Source organism: Cydia strobilella, chromosome 10, assembly GCF_947568885.1.
Source record: "Cydia strobilella chromosome 10, ilCydStro3.1, whole genome shotgun sequence".
NCBI lineage: Eukaryota > Metazoa > Arthropoda > Insecta > Lepidoptera > Tortricidae > Cydia > Cydia strobilella.
Window position 1 is genome coordinate 2,089,694 of NC_086050.1, and position 19,369 is coordinate 2,109,062.

The following is a 19,369-nucleotide window of genomic DNA, read 5'->3' on the forward strand; positions in this document are numbered from 1 at the left end:
ACTATGCCGGCTGCAACCCTACACCTCGGACCCGAGAAGATTTAATTCCCTCCTAAATTGTAGGAGGGTATCCCAATATGGGACCGGCAACAAACTCGGCTGGACACCACTTTTCAAAACATATTATATATTATACTCAGAATGTCAAACATCATCCAACACACACACACACTCACAGTCTATGTGTCTTAGACTGAGAGTGTGTGACGTCAGACCCACCTTATGGTCGTAATACTATGGGTATGGGGCTTCGGAGACCGTTTACCATAACTCCGTCCGGCCATTTATTTGCTTCATAAAAGAAAGAACTTTTCTAAACTACGCACATGCAATGTTCGCAACCAATATTAGATAATGCAGTGCAGGGCCACGCAACACAATAGTAAGAAAGCCATCAGATTCACATTTGCATCGCAATCGTGATGCGACTGACCAAATGAATCCTTAGGTTTTGTAATTCACTATTTTTTTTCATATATATAGACGGTAAGCTTTTTTCTAGTACAACTGAACCCAGCGTTTCATAACAACTTGGCGTAATCGCAGATCAATTTATATTAGTTTTCTTTTACTTGGTATGTGTTAAGCGTTGAGAATCGGCACTACCGTGAAGAAATGAAGATGCTTACGATTACAGATGGCTCTTTGTGTAACATGACCGATACGATTTGTAGTTCCGCTGTTTTTGTAATGCTAGCTAGTCATTTTGCGACTTGATATGTTTATTACAAAGCCTTCATAGGTACGTAACAATTGTAAAATCTGCTCTTAGCTACCTATATTGTCAATTTAAATGTAATAGGTACTTTTATGTCAATATAATACTTTTATTATCTTAACTAACACAGCGGTTTCACTCACGTGTTTTTAGTCACTCGCGCGACATATTGTTGTTGTTTTGTTTTTATTATCTTTTTATAGTAGATTAAAATATTTGAATTCAAACATTATTATCCTAGTGCAGTAAGTAGGTCAGATAAACATGTCCTTGTGGCTGGATTTAAAGGCAGCTTAGCCTAATGAACGCGTACTGTTGGTGAAGAAGCCTCATTACTTTCAAGAGGAACCGTTGATTGCCGCCGAACGGTTCCTAATGGAGGTCGGGACTTCAATCGACATAATTAAATACGCTTTGCGTCATGCAAATTGCTCGATTGAAACTGCACCTGCGTGTTTTTCATTAATCCCGAGCCTCCAGACCGTGGGTGGGTAAAGGTAGATATTAGTTATTACCATGCTCTATAGAGATACTTAACTCTAACTCTTGGTACTCAGGTTAGTGGCTCTGTGAGTTGAGATCTCGCGAACTGAAGCGCCATTTTGAAGAATTTTTAAAACTTAATTGATTTAATTATATGGAATGCTTACTCGGTTGAGAAATGCGTCCTGTACATAAGGGAAAATATCCAGATACACAAAAGCATTTTTGCCCAAGCTGGAAACGAGACCTTCACTTCACTCGGTCAATAAACTGCGCTGCTTTTAAGTGGAAAAATTCAGTCTTGGGTGGGACTTGAACCCACTTAATATTAATTGCTTGAAGCCTTTAATATTAATTGCTAAATGCAGTGACCGATACCGTTTAGTTGACATATTTCATACTTAAAGTTGCTTAAAGTAACTAATAGTATTCGTAGTTAATACAGAGTGAAAAACTGTGGACTAAACTGTTCCCCGCGGTGTTTTCGGACCTATACAACCTTCAAGAAAGCGTACCCCACCCTAATTAAATGCCAGCAACGCACTTGCACTGCAGGTGTCCATGGGCGACGGTAATCGCTTACCATCAGCCGATTCGTCTGCTCGTTTGCCTCCTATATCAGTAAAAATACGTTCCACTCGCATTGTAAACTTCACAACGTACAGATTCCTCCCACGATCCCGTAAATATCCTGTCTGCATTCTGGACAACAATAGATCGAATGGGGCCAGTTACGAAACTCGGGCTTCAATCGATCGCATCGATCATTGCCGGTTATTGAACGTAATTGATCGACGTGCCGGTGGGCATTAGGATCAAGTTTGGGACGTGGCAATTAGGTCAATACAAACAATAAATGTGAATTTGTTCTCTGAAACTTACATCTGAGACTAAAATTAGGAAAACATGTCATAGTTATTTAGGTTGTGCTCACGGCGTAGCGGTCTAAAAGCAGCCTGGGCTCAAGATTTAATTTTAATTATATTGGGTAGAAAGAAAAATCATAATCATTTGATATAATATGTATATATAAAAAATATATATTAAGACTACTACAATAGAAGACCAATTACAATACATATTAACTTATACTTAAATTAATAGGTATTAACGATAGACATTTCTTTATACTTCCTTATACCACACCACACCCACTTGACCAGCAATTTTGGAAGTAAGCTTGCTGTACCTATACATACAGCTGAGATTGTTCAGAAATTGAGAGAAAAGTGATTGATAGTTTACACTTTCAATAGCCCTATAGCCTGCTGTTTATTATAACCAATCCAATGAGCACATTGATATCTGTTGGCACCATTGCATCCGTATCAGTGACCAATACTAGAATTTATTTTGATGCTATGAGAATAAAATTTATACAATTGTTGCAATAGCTGTCTTTAATAGGGGTTCCCCTCATCTGGCAGAATATTATTTGTCAGAAATACACTTCGCATAACACATATCACAGAAAACTATTAGTCGAATGATACTTTCACATAAATATATACTTGCCATAATAGTCATTTTACATAATATTCATTTGGCAGAATTTTCTAAGTGGGTTAGGTTAGGGTTTTCTGCCAATAAATATTATGCAAAAAGAAATTCTGCAAAGTAATATTATGCAAAAAGCAGTATGCAAAAGGTAATTCTGCCAAACATTTCTGCCAAGTAACATTATGCAATACAAAAATATGTAAAAAAACTTTCTGCAACACAATAGGGAATCCTTTAATAGTACTATACTTTTAATATATTTTTTTCTTGTGATATGAGACAAAAGGTAGTATGAATTTTTATTTAAAATTTAAGACCAAATCAATATCATTTTTAATCCTAAATTAATTTTAATTGAAATTTTATTTATCTTCATCTCTTATTGTGCTTTGAGAAATAGGATATGAGAAAATAACAAACATTTTAGACAATATTTTTATTTTGCATAATTATTAGAAAACAAAATATACGGAAGTCTAGCAGGAGATCTTATCCAAATGTCAGTAAGCTAGCCCTGATAATATTATCATTCTTTGGTTTTTCCCTTGTCAGAAGATAGGTCTTTGTGGGATTGTCATTAAAGTACCAATAATCCCTACTAAAGCATATGTGTTCCAGGAAAGGTATTCCAAGATATGTGTCATCTTCATTTGATTCAGGGAATATAACAAATTCGGTTGGGATAATGCGGCCACACAACTTTACATTGCAAGTAACACTTAAAAAGTCCATCTCTTGGGAAAAACACAATCTATTCACAATATCATGACACCGTGTGAATCTGTAGCCACGCGTTTTTAGTTGAGTGTATAGTTTGTGCGAAGCTATGCAACTAGCGGCGGCAGAGCCGAGGACGCCTTCGTCCCAAATGTCATCGATTTGGAATTTTATAGTTCTCCTTAATGCGAAATTATGAGAGGAAACTCCAGACTCTGGAGGTCCAGAGGCACTGGAGGCATTGTTAACATCGGCTTTCTTGCGGCATTGGTCGGCAGTGTGGCCAACGATACGACAAAAATTGCATCGAATGCGATTTTTCGGTTTCTTCGATTCCTCGGCGCGCTTCGCTGCTTCCAAAAGCTCGTTGAACGTCTGAACCGTGTCTCGTGGGACCTTCTCCCGTATTTTCTCGCGAAGGCTCGAGTATATCATGTCTAGTTTTTGTGATTCTAGGTGGTTCGGAGGGGGTAGTTCCGCAAACAATGCCCTTTTCTTTGCTATGAAAGTTTCGGTGAGTTCGTTGTCGCCCTGCATAATAAACAAATCTTGGTAAATTTTGTCCACAGGTCTATTGCCTATCATGGGCGGTTTTTGATCTTCGGATATGTTCACATTTGCCATGGCTTCACTTGGTATACACATACACCGTACACAAGTAATATTTCTTCGAATGTAACTTGAAACTTCGTTGTAAACTAGTTAGTATGTCACATATGTCAAATAGCAATTTTTCATTTCACGCTGACGTTGTTTCACGTACTCAGTAGTCAAATCAGTTTCTAAAATATGTATTGGATTAGTTATAAACACGTCATAAATAAAAAGAAAACATATTTTTACACATTTTGATTTTGAAAATATAGTTGGTCAAACCAATTTGTCAGTCAGTAACAACCAGGAAAATTATACTCATCCCTTTCTTTTGGGCGCTAGTACTAGTGTAAGACAAAGATAGTATGATTGACTAACTATATATGCGTATGACATTAAAACGAAATAAGCACAAAATAATGAAGCTATAGTCAGTAGAAAAAGGCGCGAAATACAAATTTTCTATGGGACGATAACCCTTCGCTCCTACTTTTTTCAAATTTGCCGCCTTTTTCTACTGACATGATTTGCTTGACCCACTATACTTAACTATAAGTAAAGTGAAACATGGTGAAACGGACCGACTGTATGCTTTCATATGGCTTTCATAATGTGGTTGTTTATGTTGGTAAACTTTTGGCCTAAACTATGGATGGTATAGAAAGGATGCCAATCTCTTATGGCAGAATTGTTGCAAAAGTGACCGCTTTCAGCTTTAAATAATAGTTCCTAATCTCTCCGGTGGCGCTAGTTAGGCTCTGGGACATGAGTATAACATGAACCATATAAGCATGGAGACTATATAAAGGAGCCAAATCTCTATGTATAAAAAGTGTCCATCAAAAAACAGTACCATACACCGAAATACTACCAAAAACAACCTACGTAATTTGGTCGGGTTATTTGTTGCCTTATATGGCTTATGTCCCAGAGCCTAACTAGCGCCACCGGAGAGATTAGGAACTATTATTTAAAGTTGAAAGCGGTCACTTTTGCAACAATTCTGCCATAAGAGATGTGCATCCTTTCTATACCATCCATACATATAAGGCAACAAATAACCCGACCAAATTACGTAGGTTGTTTTCAGTAGTATTTCGGTGTATGGTGGCGCCGCTTATTACTGTTTTTTGATGGACACTTTTCATACATAGATTGGCTCCTTTATATAGTCTCCATGGCCTAAACATGGTTTTGGCAACTGTCAAAGGTTTTCATAGATGGCGCCAGCCTATGCTGGCGATATTTGGGCGATATACTATAATATGTCTATGAGTCCATATATACAATGTGTATGACCATTGGTCATAGAGTTTCGACTTTCGGCAAATTACTACAAATTACCAGGCTAAAGTTCAAACGTAAAAAGTTTATTGACCTACATAAAAAAAAAACTTGGTATTTTCTTTTCAGATTGCGGTCGAATATTGGAATAATCGAAACAAAAAACAGAAGGACATCGAAGCTCGCAAATTTCGGGCATATTTCTCTTTTACTCCAATAAAGGCGTAATTAGAGTGAAAGAGATAGTTGGTCGAAATTTATGAACTTCGATTTTCGCAGTTATAGCCCAGCTACGATCAAAGACATCGGAGGTCGTGATGGATTGATCAGCCCCGGAATGAACTAACATTAATCCAGAATAGAAGTAAGTCAAAGTTTAGTTCTTGTATTATAATAGGTATGGTACGCCATTTTTCTGTTGAGGTAAATGTGCGCATTCGGCGATTGAGGCGAGGCGAGTCGAGAGTAGAGTCGCTGGCGAGCATGCACTTGACCGCCAGTTACCGTAAGGCCCCATTCGCACGAGAGCTTAAAAAGCGTTGCGTGTTTGACGCACCCATAAGTAAGAGCGAGAAAGAGATATCGCTTTCTCGCTCTTACTTATGAATGCGTCGCACACGCAACGCTTTTTAGGGTACCGTACCCAAAGGGTAAAAACTAAAAGCCTATTACTAAGACTCCGCTGTCCGTCCGTCTGTCTGTCTGTCACCACGCTGTATCTCATGAACCGTGATAGCTAGACAGTTGAAATTTTCACAGATGATGTATTTCTGTTGCCGCTATAACAACAAATACTAAAAACAGAATAATATAAATATTTAAATGGGGCTCCCATACAACAAACGTGATTTTTTTGCTGTTTTTTCCGTAATGGTACGGAACCCTTCGTGCGCGGGTCCGACACGCACTTGGCCGGTTTTTAAGCTCTCGTGCGAATGGGGCCTAAGCTGCACTTAATCTTTATTATACTTTGCATATGGCGTTCTTATTAAGAGGTAACATTAGTGGCCATGTTTCCAACGTTCTCGACATTTCCTCTCTGAATTGTAGGCATTTTAGCCCTAGCTCTAGATGAATATATTTTTTCTATATTTAAGTTCAATATTACCATTACCTGTGTCAAAGAGAATATATAGGATAGAGGGGTACTGTCATAGTAAATTTTGTAGTCACAGTAAATTTACTGCCATCTATCGTATCGACACACGATTAAAACTAAAAATAAAACTATCAAAACATTTATATATATTTTAATAACAAAACTTCCGTGAGACACAGACATATTAAATATATTAATAACGGGTCACTCACGTATTTTCACGTACTCGCGGAGGGCTCCGGCCCGCAGTCTGCGCCGGTCCGTCACCGTCGACGCAAGCTCCTGATGACGCTCCTCGGTACGGAGTGAAACATGTCGAGCGTTTTCGACTTAAAATACGTGAGTGACCCGTTTTTAATATATTTAAAATGTACATATACGGAGAAATGATTTTTTTATTTGTATTTAATACTTTTATAATATGATTTTGACCCATGTTCTTTCACTGATATGTGTTAAAATTGTTAAATAACAAACGAAACCGTCAACGCCATTTAAACGAGAATAGGCCAAAGGTTGGCAGTGGTAGCGCCATCTGTGCGAGAATAAAATTTTCTTGATTTTCGAGGCACGTTTTTTCCTTAAACTTTATTCATCTTAGACGGAGTTAATATAGGCCTCTGCCTGTACGATTTGCTTTTTTGATGTTCTGGTTTTTAATAAGAACTAGGTTACTTCAAACCGCTAAAAACTAGAATAGGATTTTAAACAAAAAAAATTACAGTTACTAATTTTGACATGAGCTTTAATCGCTTAACCTTAACTTAACCCATAAACGGCCCGAAATTTAAAATATCCGCACTTCAAGTCTCATTGCCTCAACATACTCGTAAAATTGTGCATAAGAAAAAACGCATTTAACTGATTGGCAAGACCGATGTGATCCCATAAGTGTTCCGTTTGTCAAAACAAAGTTATGCACGGAACACTAAAAATGAAATAAAAACATGATGTTACAGGTTGCTCAATTTTGCCTTACAAGTTGTAAGTTACAACGTAGGTGTGCCCTATAAAGGATTAATTATAAATATCTTTGAATTTACTTATACTGAAGTACTTTCCTTCAGACCATACACCAAATAACCACGCTTCGTAGACACAGAATAAGTAATAGTATTATCATACAGAACGGCCACGCACCGCCCCGCCCCGATTCGAATTACCTCGCCCCGCGACAGTAGATTGACGGCCGTTTGCCGGCCGCTCAGTACTATTTTTAAGTAACTTACTCACACAATGACGCATGCCGCGTGTACAGACGTGCCGTTCACACATAGAAGCAAGTGATTTTTGATGTTGGTCGAGATAGAGCTTTTAATGTATTTTCGATACAAAACATCACACCTAAACATTGAGTTGAGATCTCTTTGAACTACGTAATTCAGTATTAATTTTGTTTAGTAATCCGTGTAACTGAGTTTAGTAAAATGCACAACACGAGTGAGTCAACATCCCTATTTGCGGCAATGCTCACGTTTCCAAGTAAAAATTACGTCAGCCGAAGAATTTTACGTAATATTTTACTCTACTTACTAATATACTTATGACAGGTGTTAACTGGACACGAAGCGCTGGTGGCCTAGCTGTAAGAGCGTGCGACTTTCAATCCGGAGGTCGTGGATTCAATCCCCGGCTCGTACCAATGAGTTTTTCGGAACTTATGTACGAAATATCATTTGTTATTTACCAGTCTCTTTTCGGTGGAGGAAAACATCGTGAGGGAACCGGACTAATCCTGACAAGGCCTACTTCCCCCTGGGTTGGAAGGTCAGATGGCAGTCGCTTTCTTAAAAACTAGTGCCTACGTCAATTCTTAGGATTAGTTGTCAAGCGGATCCCAGGCTCCCATGAGCCGTGGCAAAATGCCGGGATAACGCGAGGAAGATGCTTATTTATTTATTATTATTTATTATTATAGATTATAAGTTCTCGTGGCAGCCACATGTAAATGGCTTATGCAATAAATAAAGAGCAGTACTTGCAAAATTCCACCATCTGAAGTTCGTTTTAAATAGGGCTACTATGTATGCAGTGTACTATGCTCTAGTCTAGTGGACTCACTTTTGTCGTATGGGCTGTCAAGCTACGGCCGTACATTTAAAACGTATCTAGATAAGATAAAGGCATTGCAGATTAGATTCATGAAATTAATGGTTGACGAAAAAACTAAATTTAAATGTAAAAGTACTACCTATGAACAACTCTTCTTAGAATGTAAAATTTTAACAGTCCATGAACAAGTCACATTATTATTAGCTTTGGAACAAATGTGTAATGATGAGTTTAAAATACCTATTGTCATCCAAAGGTTAACGAGAAACAGAGATAGTAATAAATTGCTGGTACCTAGTTTTACGAATTACTTTGGCCAAAGATGTAGAAAATATTTAGTCCCTATGATCTATAACGAGTTGCCGTCGGATTTAAAGACCACAAGGATGACAAAACAAACATTTAAAAATAAATTAATTTACTTTTTATTAAATAAAATAAAGGGTCAAATACATTACAATACATAACCCTTATAATACATTACATTTGTAAACTGTACGCTCAGATTAGAACGTTAACCCCTTACTTCATGTCAAAAATAAAAAAAGTATTTGGTTAAAAGTAAACTTTAATAGCTAAAAACATAACAGCCATATAAGGCTGCGCATGCAGTAAAGGGTTAAATAGGTAAGTTTAGGTTTAAGATGAAGTTAAGTCAAAAATATTTTTCCCCTCACTAGCTCGGAAAGCCGTCTATTATCCTTTAAAACAAGCGGGGAAAAACGCATTTTATCCACTAGTGGGGAAAGTAATTTGACCTTGGATGGAGCGTGTTTAAGTAGCTTGACAGATAACAAAACGTAAAACGCTCATGATAATGGTTCGTTCGATATTAATTATCATTAAATAAATGGTTTGAGAATCTAATAAAAAATACCAAATTTAGCTTTATTTAATAATTTTAAGTCATAAACCTTCAAATTCCATAAGAAACGTTAGATTTTTTGTAATGATGTTAAATATAATTCTGAACGCACAAGTTGAGTCGATGCAATTTCAAAACGCATCGTTGACATTTCATACGTCAGAACAGAAATGTCAACATTGTCAACAAATAACTATTCCCCTCACTAGCTCGGAAAGCCGTCTATTATCCTTTAAAACAAGCGGGGAAAAACGCATTTTATCCACTAGTGGGGAAAGTAATTTGACCTTGGATGGAGCGTGTTTAAGTAGCTTGACAGATAACAAAACGTACAACGTTCATAATAATGGTTCGTTCGATATTAATTATCATTAAATAAATGGTTTGAGAATGTTATAAAAAATACCAAATTTAGATTTATTTAATAATTTTAAGTCATAACCCTTAAAATGCCATAAGAAACGTTAGATTTTTTATAATGATGTTAAATATAATTCTGAACGCACAAGTTGAGTCGATGCAATTTCAAAACGCATCGTTGACATTTCATACGTCAGAACAGAAATGTTAACATTGTCAACAAAATTTTTACTATTCTTCTCACCGACTCACGTAAAAATCAGAATTTCTAGTGTTTTCTGTTATAATATCGTAAAAAAATTAGTGATTCCAGTGATGAAGATGATCTAACGCCTGTGGATGTTGCACTTTCCTCGCTATAGTGAGGGGAAAAGTTTTGTGTTACACACGGGTGCAAATGTATTTTACTTCTCGTGTGTTGAAACACTCGCTACGCTCAGGATTCTATTTTAGAACCACTCGCTTCGCTCGTGGTTCAACTATAGAATCCTTTCGCTTGCTCATGTTTCAATTCCACACTCGCGGGTAAAATACAACTTTGCACCCTTGTATAACAAATAACTATTTGATAAAATACCTATATTCTCAAATAAGACTCAAATAAACAAATAAATATTTGATTTGCCGATTTCGTTAAAAAAATGTGACGTCACACCAGGGGGAGGGGTTTGCCAAATGTGACCAAGTGTGACAAGGAGGGAGGGAGGGGTCAAAAAACCAAGAAATTCGTGTGACGTAATTAATGGATGAAACCTTAATGTAAGTGGCTCTCAAAATGGCTTCATGCAATGCAACTTCTCCCCTAATACCCCTATACTTGATTGACAGTCGCCAGACCGGTCGCGGGTTTGAGTCCGACTTGAGATCAAGACCCAGGTCGTTGCCCGACGAACCGGTCGCGTGTCCAGCCTGATCAGGATATCATTTGATTGGACCATCTCGTAATATCAATGGATACAGTCTAAGGAAAAAACTTGCCTCGAAAAATCACGAAAATTTGATTCTCGATCAGATGGCGCCACTACCTTTGGCCTACTCTAGTATAGAGGGCGTTGACGGTTTCGTTTGTTATTTATAATTTTAACGCATATCACTGAAAGAACATGGGCCAAAATCATATAAAAATAAAAAATGCAAATAAAAAAATCATTTATCCATATATAAATACATTTTAACGTATTTTTTTAAATCTTAATTTTTTAGTTTTAAAGTATGTCGATAGATGACAGTGAATTTACAGTGGTTACAAAATTTACTATGACAGTACCGCTCTATATGGCTCTATATAAAGAGGCAAGGACACTATGAATACCAAAGATAGATATAACTCCAAGTTACTCTATGATGTATACAAAAACTATGAAGAAGATTCTATAGAGAAAGGTCGATACTAGGATCTTCTTCGCTGATGAATACAGTCGCTATCAATATTATTGAGCATTAATTAAGTTCAAATACAGTCAATAACACTGAAACCGAGTCACGTTGTGTTAATAGCGGCGCGTTAAAAATATTCGTAGCCAAGCTGGAGCTATTCTTTTTTTCACTAGTTGTGAAGCGCTCTTCTGTCTGAAAATTAGGCACGCCGGTGAGAATCAAGTTCTATAGTCGCCCCGCCACCACAGTCTTGTATATTCTTGACTGATTACACCTTGATTTCTGAGCACTATGTTTGTTTTCATGTCAGAATCTTAGAATTTGCTAAAGTTAAATAGTTTTGATCTTTATAATCAAGTTATAGTATATTAAAGTATATCTTGTATGGTATGTTAAAATATGATATAAATATCTGCATCGCTAATATCGAGCTTATAAACTTTCCAAACCCTCATTAGCTCTCTATCTTGAGATGCATAAAGGGGGACTATAAATAGGGTCAACAGGTCAGCGCGACTGGACCAATTGAATTAGATAAGATGCTTCGGCGCCAGAGAACAGTATGACATTGTATGAAAGGAATGCTTTTTGGTGAACCATTTCGTTTTCATTGGTGGTCTTAGGCTTGAAAAGTTGTATATGATACAGTACATATTTTAATATAGGAACTAGGCCAATTGAGTTTAAGGTTCTTTGTGTCGGCTCGGCGGCAATAAACACCTAGATGTTATAACTGTTATAAGAGACGAAAGTTCTTTGATGAAATGAATCATTGGGGATCTCAACTGTTTTAACTCATTGTCTCCCAGCGAAATTAAAAGTATAAAATTTAGAATATAGTTAATTTAATTTTACTCTGTTTCTTCTATAATAAGGGTCAAGAGGTTGGCGAGAACGAACAATTGAATTAAATAAAGAGTTTGTGTCGGCGTTGGCGAGCTGTGCGTTGTTGAATGTCTTTGATGATTCAATGCGTACCTATTACACACGTGGACATTTCTTCAGTGGTTTTAGGAAAATTTCATGTTAATTTCTTCTATCAATGCACCATTATGATATCAGGCGAAAGAAGTTCACAAAATCTATGATATCCAAATAGTCCATAAAACGTCGGGTTTGGTATCTTAATAATTGTTGTCAAAAATTTCCTTCGAACTTGTTATACTGGATCGTTATAACTAAGGTACAGTCGGAGCAAAAATTATTAAGCAGGTTGCGGGAAGTATCCTGAGTCATTTGCTTCCTCTTTTTAGCTTGGTAGTAAGTGCGATTCCGAGTGCGAGTGCGATACACAAGCTAAAGTAAAATCGGAATCGTTAGGCCATAGCACTCTTATTTACTCCGTTGTCCTTAAGTTCAGAAAGATAAACGGCATTGTTTGTTTTCCTTGTATTGATTCAATACTTTTGAATGTTCTTTTTATTAATAACTACCTAAGTAGTCAGTTTACTCAACTCTAGGTACTGTACTGAGGTACTGATGTTGTAACTGCACCGTTAACTTGATGACAACTTCATCAAAATCCAATTGTGTTTAGGTTCGTCAGTCATCGCTACGGAAAGTTAACGTCTACCTACATTTTTGCGACGAGAATGTCCTCCATAAAAATGCGTCTCCACTTAGTTATAAAACTTTTTTATTATTTGCTTCAGAGTTGTTTGGTGTTCTTCAAGAAGTGAAGGACACTTCTTGAAGAACGCTGTTCATAAGTCATAAGTGACTATTAATGTTGCTTTGTCCATGGGCTACAATTGCTTTCCCATCAGGAAGCTCGTCTCTGTTTTCTGCTACTATTACATCAAAAACTAAGTACCTACACTCTGTTAATAGTTAACAGTGGAAGCTTGATGACTTGACGAGACATTCCTCGAGCTTTATCGGCAGGGGTGTCGGGCGGGGCGGCGCGCGTCGCTCGAACTCCGGGCGGGCGCTCCGCTTAGTGCCTTACCTGCCGCGAGGGGCTTCGCGCGCGTCCGCTGCGCTTGTGTTTACATCGCGTGTGATGGTTCGGTGACAGACACACAGGATACAACCATGGCGTGTGCCCGAGGGATCTGCACCGCGGACAAAGTTTTCATATTCATCAACATCGCTTTTGCGGTATGTTCTTACTAGCCTGATCATTACCATAGATATTAAGGGTTTATTACAGGGTTGATTAATCGTATTTGCATACTTCAGGTTAAACTGTCTCAGATGATAAATGACTAAATGAGTCAAACTGCTGCTGTGATATTAAATTTGTGGTGAAAATTTTGGGTTGCTGGGGCAATATGTCACTTTAAATTCTGAAAATAAGATGTGTTTAATTTATGATCAAAGGTTCACACGTTCACCAACAATTCCATATAGGAAAAAATCAAAAAATGTGTTACATTTGGCACCTTAGTTTACAAACATATGTAAATGAGTTGCTCAATGTACAGTCGAGTTAGAGATGTATTCAACACATCAGTTAGGATGTTCGATATCATTAAAATCTGGTTTCCTTTTCTTTATTTTGATGTTTTATCTCATCATCTCATACATCTTAACGACTCGGTTATTTCTAAGATAGCAGTACCCGAAGCCCCCGAAGGCAGACTTTCGCCGATGTTCCATTTGGTAGAGTCATATTTGTTAAAGAGCCCTTCAGGGCTGTTTGCATAAAATAAATATTTAGTATATATATATATTGTATTCCTACCTGTTTGAGTACCTAAATAGGCTAAGAAAGACTTTATTTCGATATAGGTATTATACCTCTATCACACAGCCAATTACGTATACCTACCTGCTCTATCGTTACCATATTACATTGTTATGATTAGTTGTGTAGGTAGTTGTCACTAAAAGTTACTTTGTCTTAAAATATCTCTAATATCACTGAATACATCAGATAAAGGTAGGTACAGGTGCAAAATTAAGACATAACAGAATTCTCAATAGAGTAAAAATCGGAAGAACATCTAAACATCAAAATCACTGATTCTATTTAATTTGCGCCTGACTTTCCTCGCTAAGCTTTTTACCCCTGGGTGTGACCCGACGTTAATTTTGAATAAAGTCCCAACTTCACAAACTCCCTTTTGCATACAACGTGTTGCTGTATTAATAAAGTAAAAACTAACAGAAACATTACACTCCTTTTACGAGCAGTCATGTTAAATGCGGGCACTACGCTTTAAATTGCAACCATTGCAACATTACCTTTTGAACTATTTCGTCTGTTTCATTGGCCCATTTCGTTACGGGCATACGTCAGCAAAGTTACGATCCACAGCTATTATAGTCAAACCAAATTGTAACCTTGCAAGTTGACCTGAAAATAAACTTGAAGCGCAATGCGGAAAATTCAGTTCTTTATTAATGCTACAGTAACTCCTTTGAAATATGTACTACACTAAAATATCCACGACTATTGTGTAGGGACGTAAAGTTGACAAAAATGTTGGAATTGCTACCCGACCAAATCGTATCGTCACACAAATTTACAGGATTTGTTGTAAAGTTAGCCTCGTTAAATTTGGTAGGTTAGCCCCATCCCGGCTTCCCGTTAACGGCATCTAGCCCGGGCTACCTGCGCCCCTCCCCTCTAACCGGGGCAACAGGCAGCTGGCGACGCTGGCGTTCCATTGTCCGAGATCTGTGTCCGTATTCAGCCACGGAGCCCACGGATATTCCTCTCAGGTCTAAATCATTTAGTCTACCGAAAGCCGCTAAACGGGCAATATCGATGTTTATTGATGTAGAGGTATTTTATGATTGAAAATGAATAAACAAACCTTATAATGTATTTGACATGTGTTAATGGTGTTCTTTGCTGGTAGTTCCGCAATTTAATTTGATTAAGTACTTATATATAAAAGTTTATTTTACCGAAATTCGGTTACACGTAAGTGGAAGCAAAATGCAAATGAACCAAAATGAAATGACTCCAATATACTAACGTTAAAAAAAATCTGCAATTCAATAGAGGCTAGAGGTATAAATTTCAATTTTAGTGACCAAATTGTTTCATGTTTTGTATAACCTGCACTTCCTACTACATAATGTGTACGAGACAGTACGAGTATGTATGTCACAGTACATAACGAAACAATATTGCGACAGTTTGAAGTTCGAATGTGTAAGTACAAGTTGATATAAATGGGTTGCCACTTTTTTAAGGCGAACTTAGTAGCGAAGTTTTACAGCAAAAATTTTTAAACAGTTGGATGCGAAACTAACCCAATAGTGCTCAAGTATCAATCCATAGGTAGGTACTTAATGAGATAAAGAAGAACTATGAACTTACATTAAAACATATTTATTTATACCATTTATATTACATTAGGTATAAGCACGGTATAAGCATGATCCACCCTAGATTGCATCGGCACTTACCATCAGGTGAGATTGCGGTCAAATGCTTGCCTTTTTTCAATAAAAAAAAAATACCTATGAAAAACCAGTTAAGATAATATATCAACTTAACTTTTGCGGAGCTAAATTTAGGCAATTCATCTTGAACCTAAGGATGAATCGAGGGAACTCTAAAAATGAAATGCTACACGCTCACATAGCAAATTTGTTTTTTTTTTTGTAGAGTCATCCATGAATTTGCTCTCGGTTCGGACGAATCATTAAATGTAATCACCGCGCCTGAACTGGATTGGATAGGATCTATAAAAGTCGATTGTAAACGCTACATGTCATTGTTTAGTTTGATGACACAGGGGCTTAATTTTTGCTTTTAAAATATGCCCTTTTATCCATAGAGCGCTATCTATACATACGTATACAAATAAAACAATACAGAAAGAGAACAGCAAGCAGTAGATGTAAACAACAGGCGGTCTTATCGCTAAAAAGCGATCTCTTCCAGACATCCTTTAGGTAGCGGAAGTCAATAAAATACCTACTTACTCGTTTAGTTTAGTACCACAGTGCTATTACCAAAATTGTCACGCCTGTAAGTGTAAGGTAATGATTTTACTCACATCGGAGTTCTTAGATTAGATTATTATTACGCTTTATTATCTCTTAACTTTGGGTCCACAGGAAAGATGTAAACCTAATTGTGTATGCTCCTATGGCGACAACAGCCAAAAGGCAATTAAATTAGAACCGTACCTACATATGAGTACTTATTTATTAAGTTTGGCTCAAAAACACTTAACAAAGATCCTAGTCATTCCTCGTATCGAATGCAATTACTTATGTTCAAACGCGTCAATCGAGTTGGCACAGTACCTACCGTCAGTTTTTGTAAACAGCGAAGGTCAAAGGTCTTCGAGTCACGGGCGCGATAAGCAAGTTATTCCTAGTTACCAATATCAAACTAGTCGGACTAACATAGTAACCAGTATAAATGCTCTTTTCTTTTACGTATATTTGGTCTGGATATTTGGGTCACGCTTACGCTGGTTTCTTTGTCGTTCGACCCGGCAAGTAAAAAGAACCCACGGGCGGAGTATGAAGGCAACCGCAGCACATATCGTACCATGTTCTATACAATTTTAAATCTTATTCTAGAGACATAGGTTTTAATATTGATGCGTCCTTTTGGAGACGCAGTTACTGCGTTTGGCTCCGAGTTTACAGGCTTTTGTGTACTTGTGTTGTCTACTGATACTGATAGGTACCCGAAACAAAAGTTAATTGACTCCGATCCATGTCCGCTTACATAATTTAATGAACGAAACGAAATAAATGATTGGGTTTTGTAATGTAAAATGCGTTTTGCTGGAATGTAGGTGGGTCAAAATTCTTTTCCCCTCACTAGCTCGGAAAGTTGTCTTTTATCCTTTAAAACAAGCGGGGAAAAACGCATTTTATCCACTAGTGGGGAAAGTAATTTGACCTTGGATGGATCATGTTTAAGTAGCTTGACAGATAACAAAACGTAAAACGCTCATAATAATGATTCGTTTGATATTAATTATCATTAAACAAATGGTTTGAGAATCTAATAAAAAATACCAAATTTAGCTTTATTTAATGATTTTATATCATAAACCTTAAAGTTCCATAAGAAACGTTTGTTTTTTAATAATGATGTTAAATATAATTCTGAACGCACAAGTTGAGTCGATGCAATTTCAAAACGCATCATTGACATTTCATACGTCAGAAATGTCAACATTGTCAACAAAATTTTTACTTACAAACTTCTCACGTAAAAATACAGAATTTTCAGAGTTTTTGTTATAGTATCGTAAAAAATGAGTGATTTCAGTGATGATATTGCACTTTCCTCGCTATAGTGAGGTGAAAAGTTTTGTGTTACACACGGGTGCAAATGTATTTTACTTCTCGTGTGTTGAAACACTTGCTACGCTCTGGATTCTATTTTAGAACCACTCGCTTCGCTCGTGGTTCAACTATAGAATCCTTTCGCTTGCTCGTGTTTCAATTCCACACTCGCGGGTAAAATACAACTTTGCACCCTTGTATAACAAATAACTATTTCGTTGTCGGTGTCGTTGTCGTTGTTTCTGATCACTCTGTCACGTTTAAATTTTTGTTTTTTAAGAAATAAATAAAAAAAGTTGAGTGCTATTACATGTCATTCTAGCTGTAGATTATAATTCTCTTGAGAAAAATTAAAAACTAAATTTCACTCCATACAAAAAGCTCCCCTCCGTCACATTTTTTGGGGACAAGAAACAAGACAACGAAAAACATTTTGACCCAAGTACCTAATTGGGTATAGTATAAAAAAAAGCCTCTTTATTTCCTTAATTTTAATAGTATAGTACTTATAGACATCGTCAAACAATTGACCAGTTGCTGATGTTATTGGAATGACATCAGTAGACTGGTATTCTCACTTACACTTTTCATAATAATATTTACATTAGCAGGAACGAATTATGTTAGTAAAAATCTTCGAGGAAACCTGTAGCGGAAGCGTTTTCTGAGCAATGAAGCTAAGCAATGTTTATTTTTATTATGAATAAATCAACAATTTACCTTAAAAAGTTTTTATAAACACTTCTTCGTAAAAAAACTACGCTCGTGACTTTAGCCCCCTAACTAAGTCACGATATCACGTAATAAATCTAAGATAAACCACAAATGAGACACCATGCCCTATTTCGTCAGTGTTTGCTGAAGATTAGAAGGGATTAGGCCTTAGCTGTTTCGTTTAGATAAACCAATGTACGTCGGTCTCCAATTATTGAAAGGTTGGTGCGGTAGTTGAGGCCAGCTTACAGTGGAGGCATTTTTGTGAATATAACTTGGCTAGTTAGCGAGTTAGCGCCGTCATCATGGCTGTCGACACCACATACCATGGCGGGCTCACGGCCACTTTGAAGTTCTTTACTTTTTATAGGTTTTCTTTAATTTTATTTTGTAGAGCATTCTGGTTACATTACACCACAGTATGGTTTGGCTAAAAAGCTTCGCTTTTGACTGCAGTGGCGTAACTAGGGGGGGGGGGCAGAGGGGGCAAGTGCCCCGGGCGCCATCCAAGGGGGGCGCCAAAATGGGCAAAAGGCAGCAGCAGGGAAACTTTTGCCAGTCGTCAGGGGGCGCAAATTTGGTGACTGCCCCGGGCGCCATATCCTCTAGCTACGCCCCTGCTTTTGAGATGTGTACGCTTGAGAATTCACGAACCTTATCTCCCTCGGCAAGTAGGCAACGGCATATTGCTTGCTGAATTGTAAACGGCTAGATGAGCCTACGGAGCTTAGGAGCCTACGTATTGAATCCGCGCCATAGGTATACCGCGGCGGCAAGGAGCGCAATTTAATTCCGATCCCGTGAATTCTCCCACGAATTATCGGGGTCGACACGTAGGTACATATACATACTTGCTCAAGTAGCTGTTACGTTATAAACTGAAATACAAAAAAATATTTCATAAAATAATTCGATTTGTTCCCTGTTAGTTGGACCTGTTACGTTATTGATATACTCGTTCGTCTGGTACGAACAGGTCACATCAGAGTCACAGGTGATTTTAGCCAACTACTGTTTGCTTATGGTGGTTATCCGTCCAAAACAGCACGCTGCCCTGCTTAGGCCATGGTCTATGGTAAATATGCAAGACGAAAAGCCAATTTCGTGTACCCCGCCCGTGGTCTTGCTATTCTATAACTACACACAATATGCAAATAATTTAATAAATTAAGTTTGCCCTAAGCCCCTACCACGCATTTCGCAAAATAGCCGATAGTTATGTACAATTTACGAGTACACAAAAACATAAAAACATGTATTTATACGTGACATATTGTATTTATTTTGTCTTTTCGCTGCGCGCTGCGCTGTAGGTACACTACACCTCTAAAAATTGTACTCGTGTTATTTGTCCGTGCATCACAGTGAGCTTGACGGCTACTTTGTATCA

The 19,369-nt window shown here is 37.4% G+C and overlaps 1 protein-coding gene across 1 annotated transcript in view; it reads left to right on the forward strand.

Annotated features, from left to right (window-relative positions):
- The first annotated feature begins 12,973 nt into the window (after window positions 1–12,973).
- The window catches only part of LOC134744670 (uncharacterized), a 99,603-nt gene continuing 93,207 nt past the window's right edge, over window positions 12,974–19,369 (forward strand). Inside the window, exon 1 of the mRNA XM_063678575.1 lies at window positions 12,974–13,149. Within this exon, the coding sequence (XP_063534645.1) occupies window positions 13,084–13,149 (66 nt within the window). The 5' untranslated portion in view covers window positions 12,974–13,083. The remainder of the gene's footprint in view (window positions 13,150–19,369) is intronic.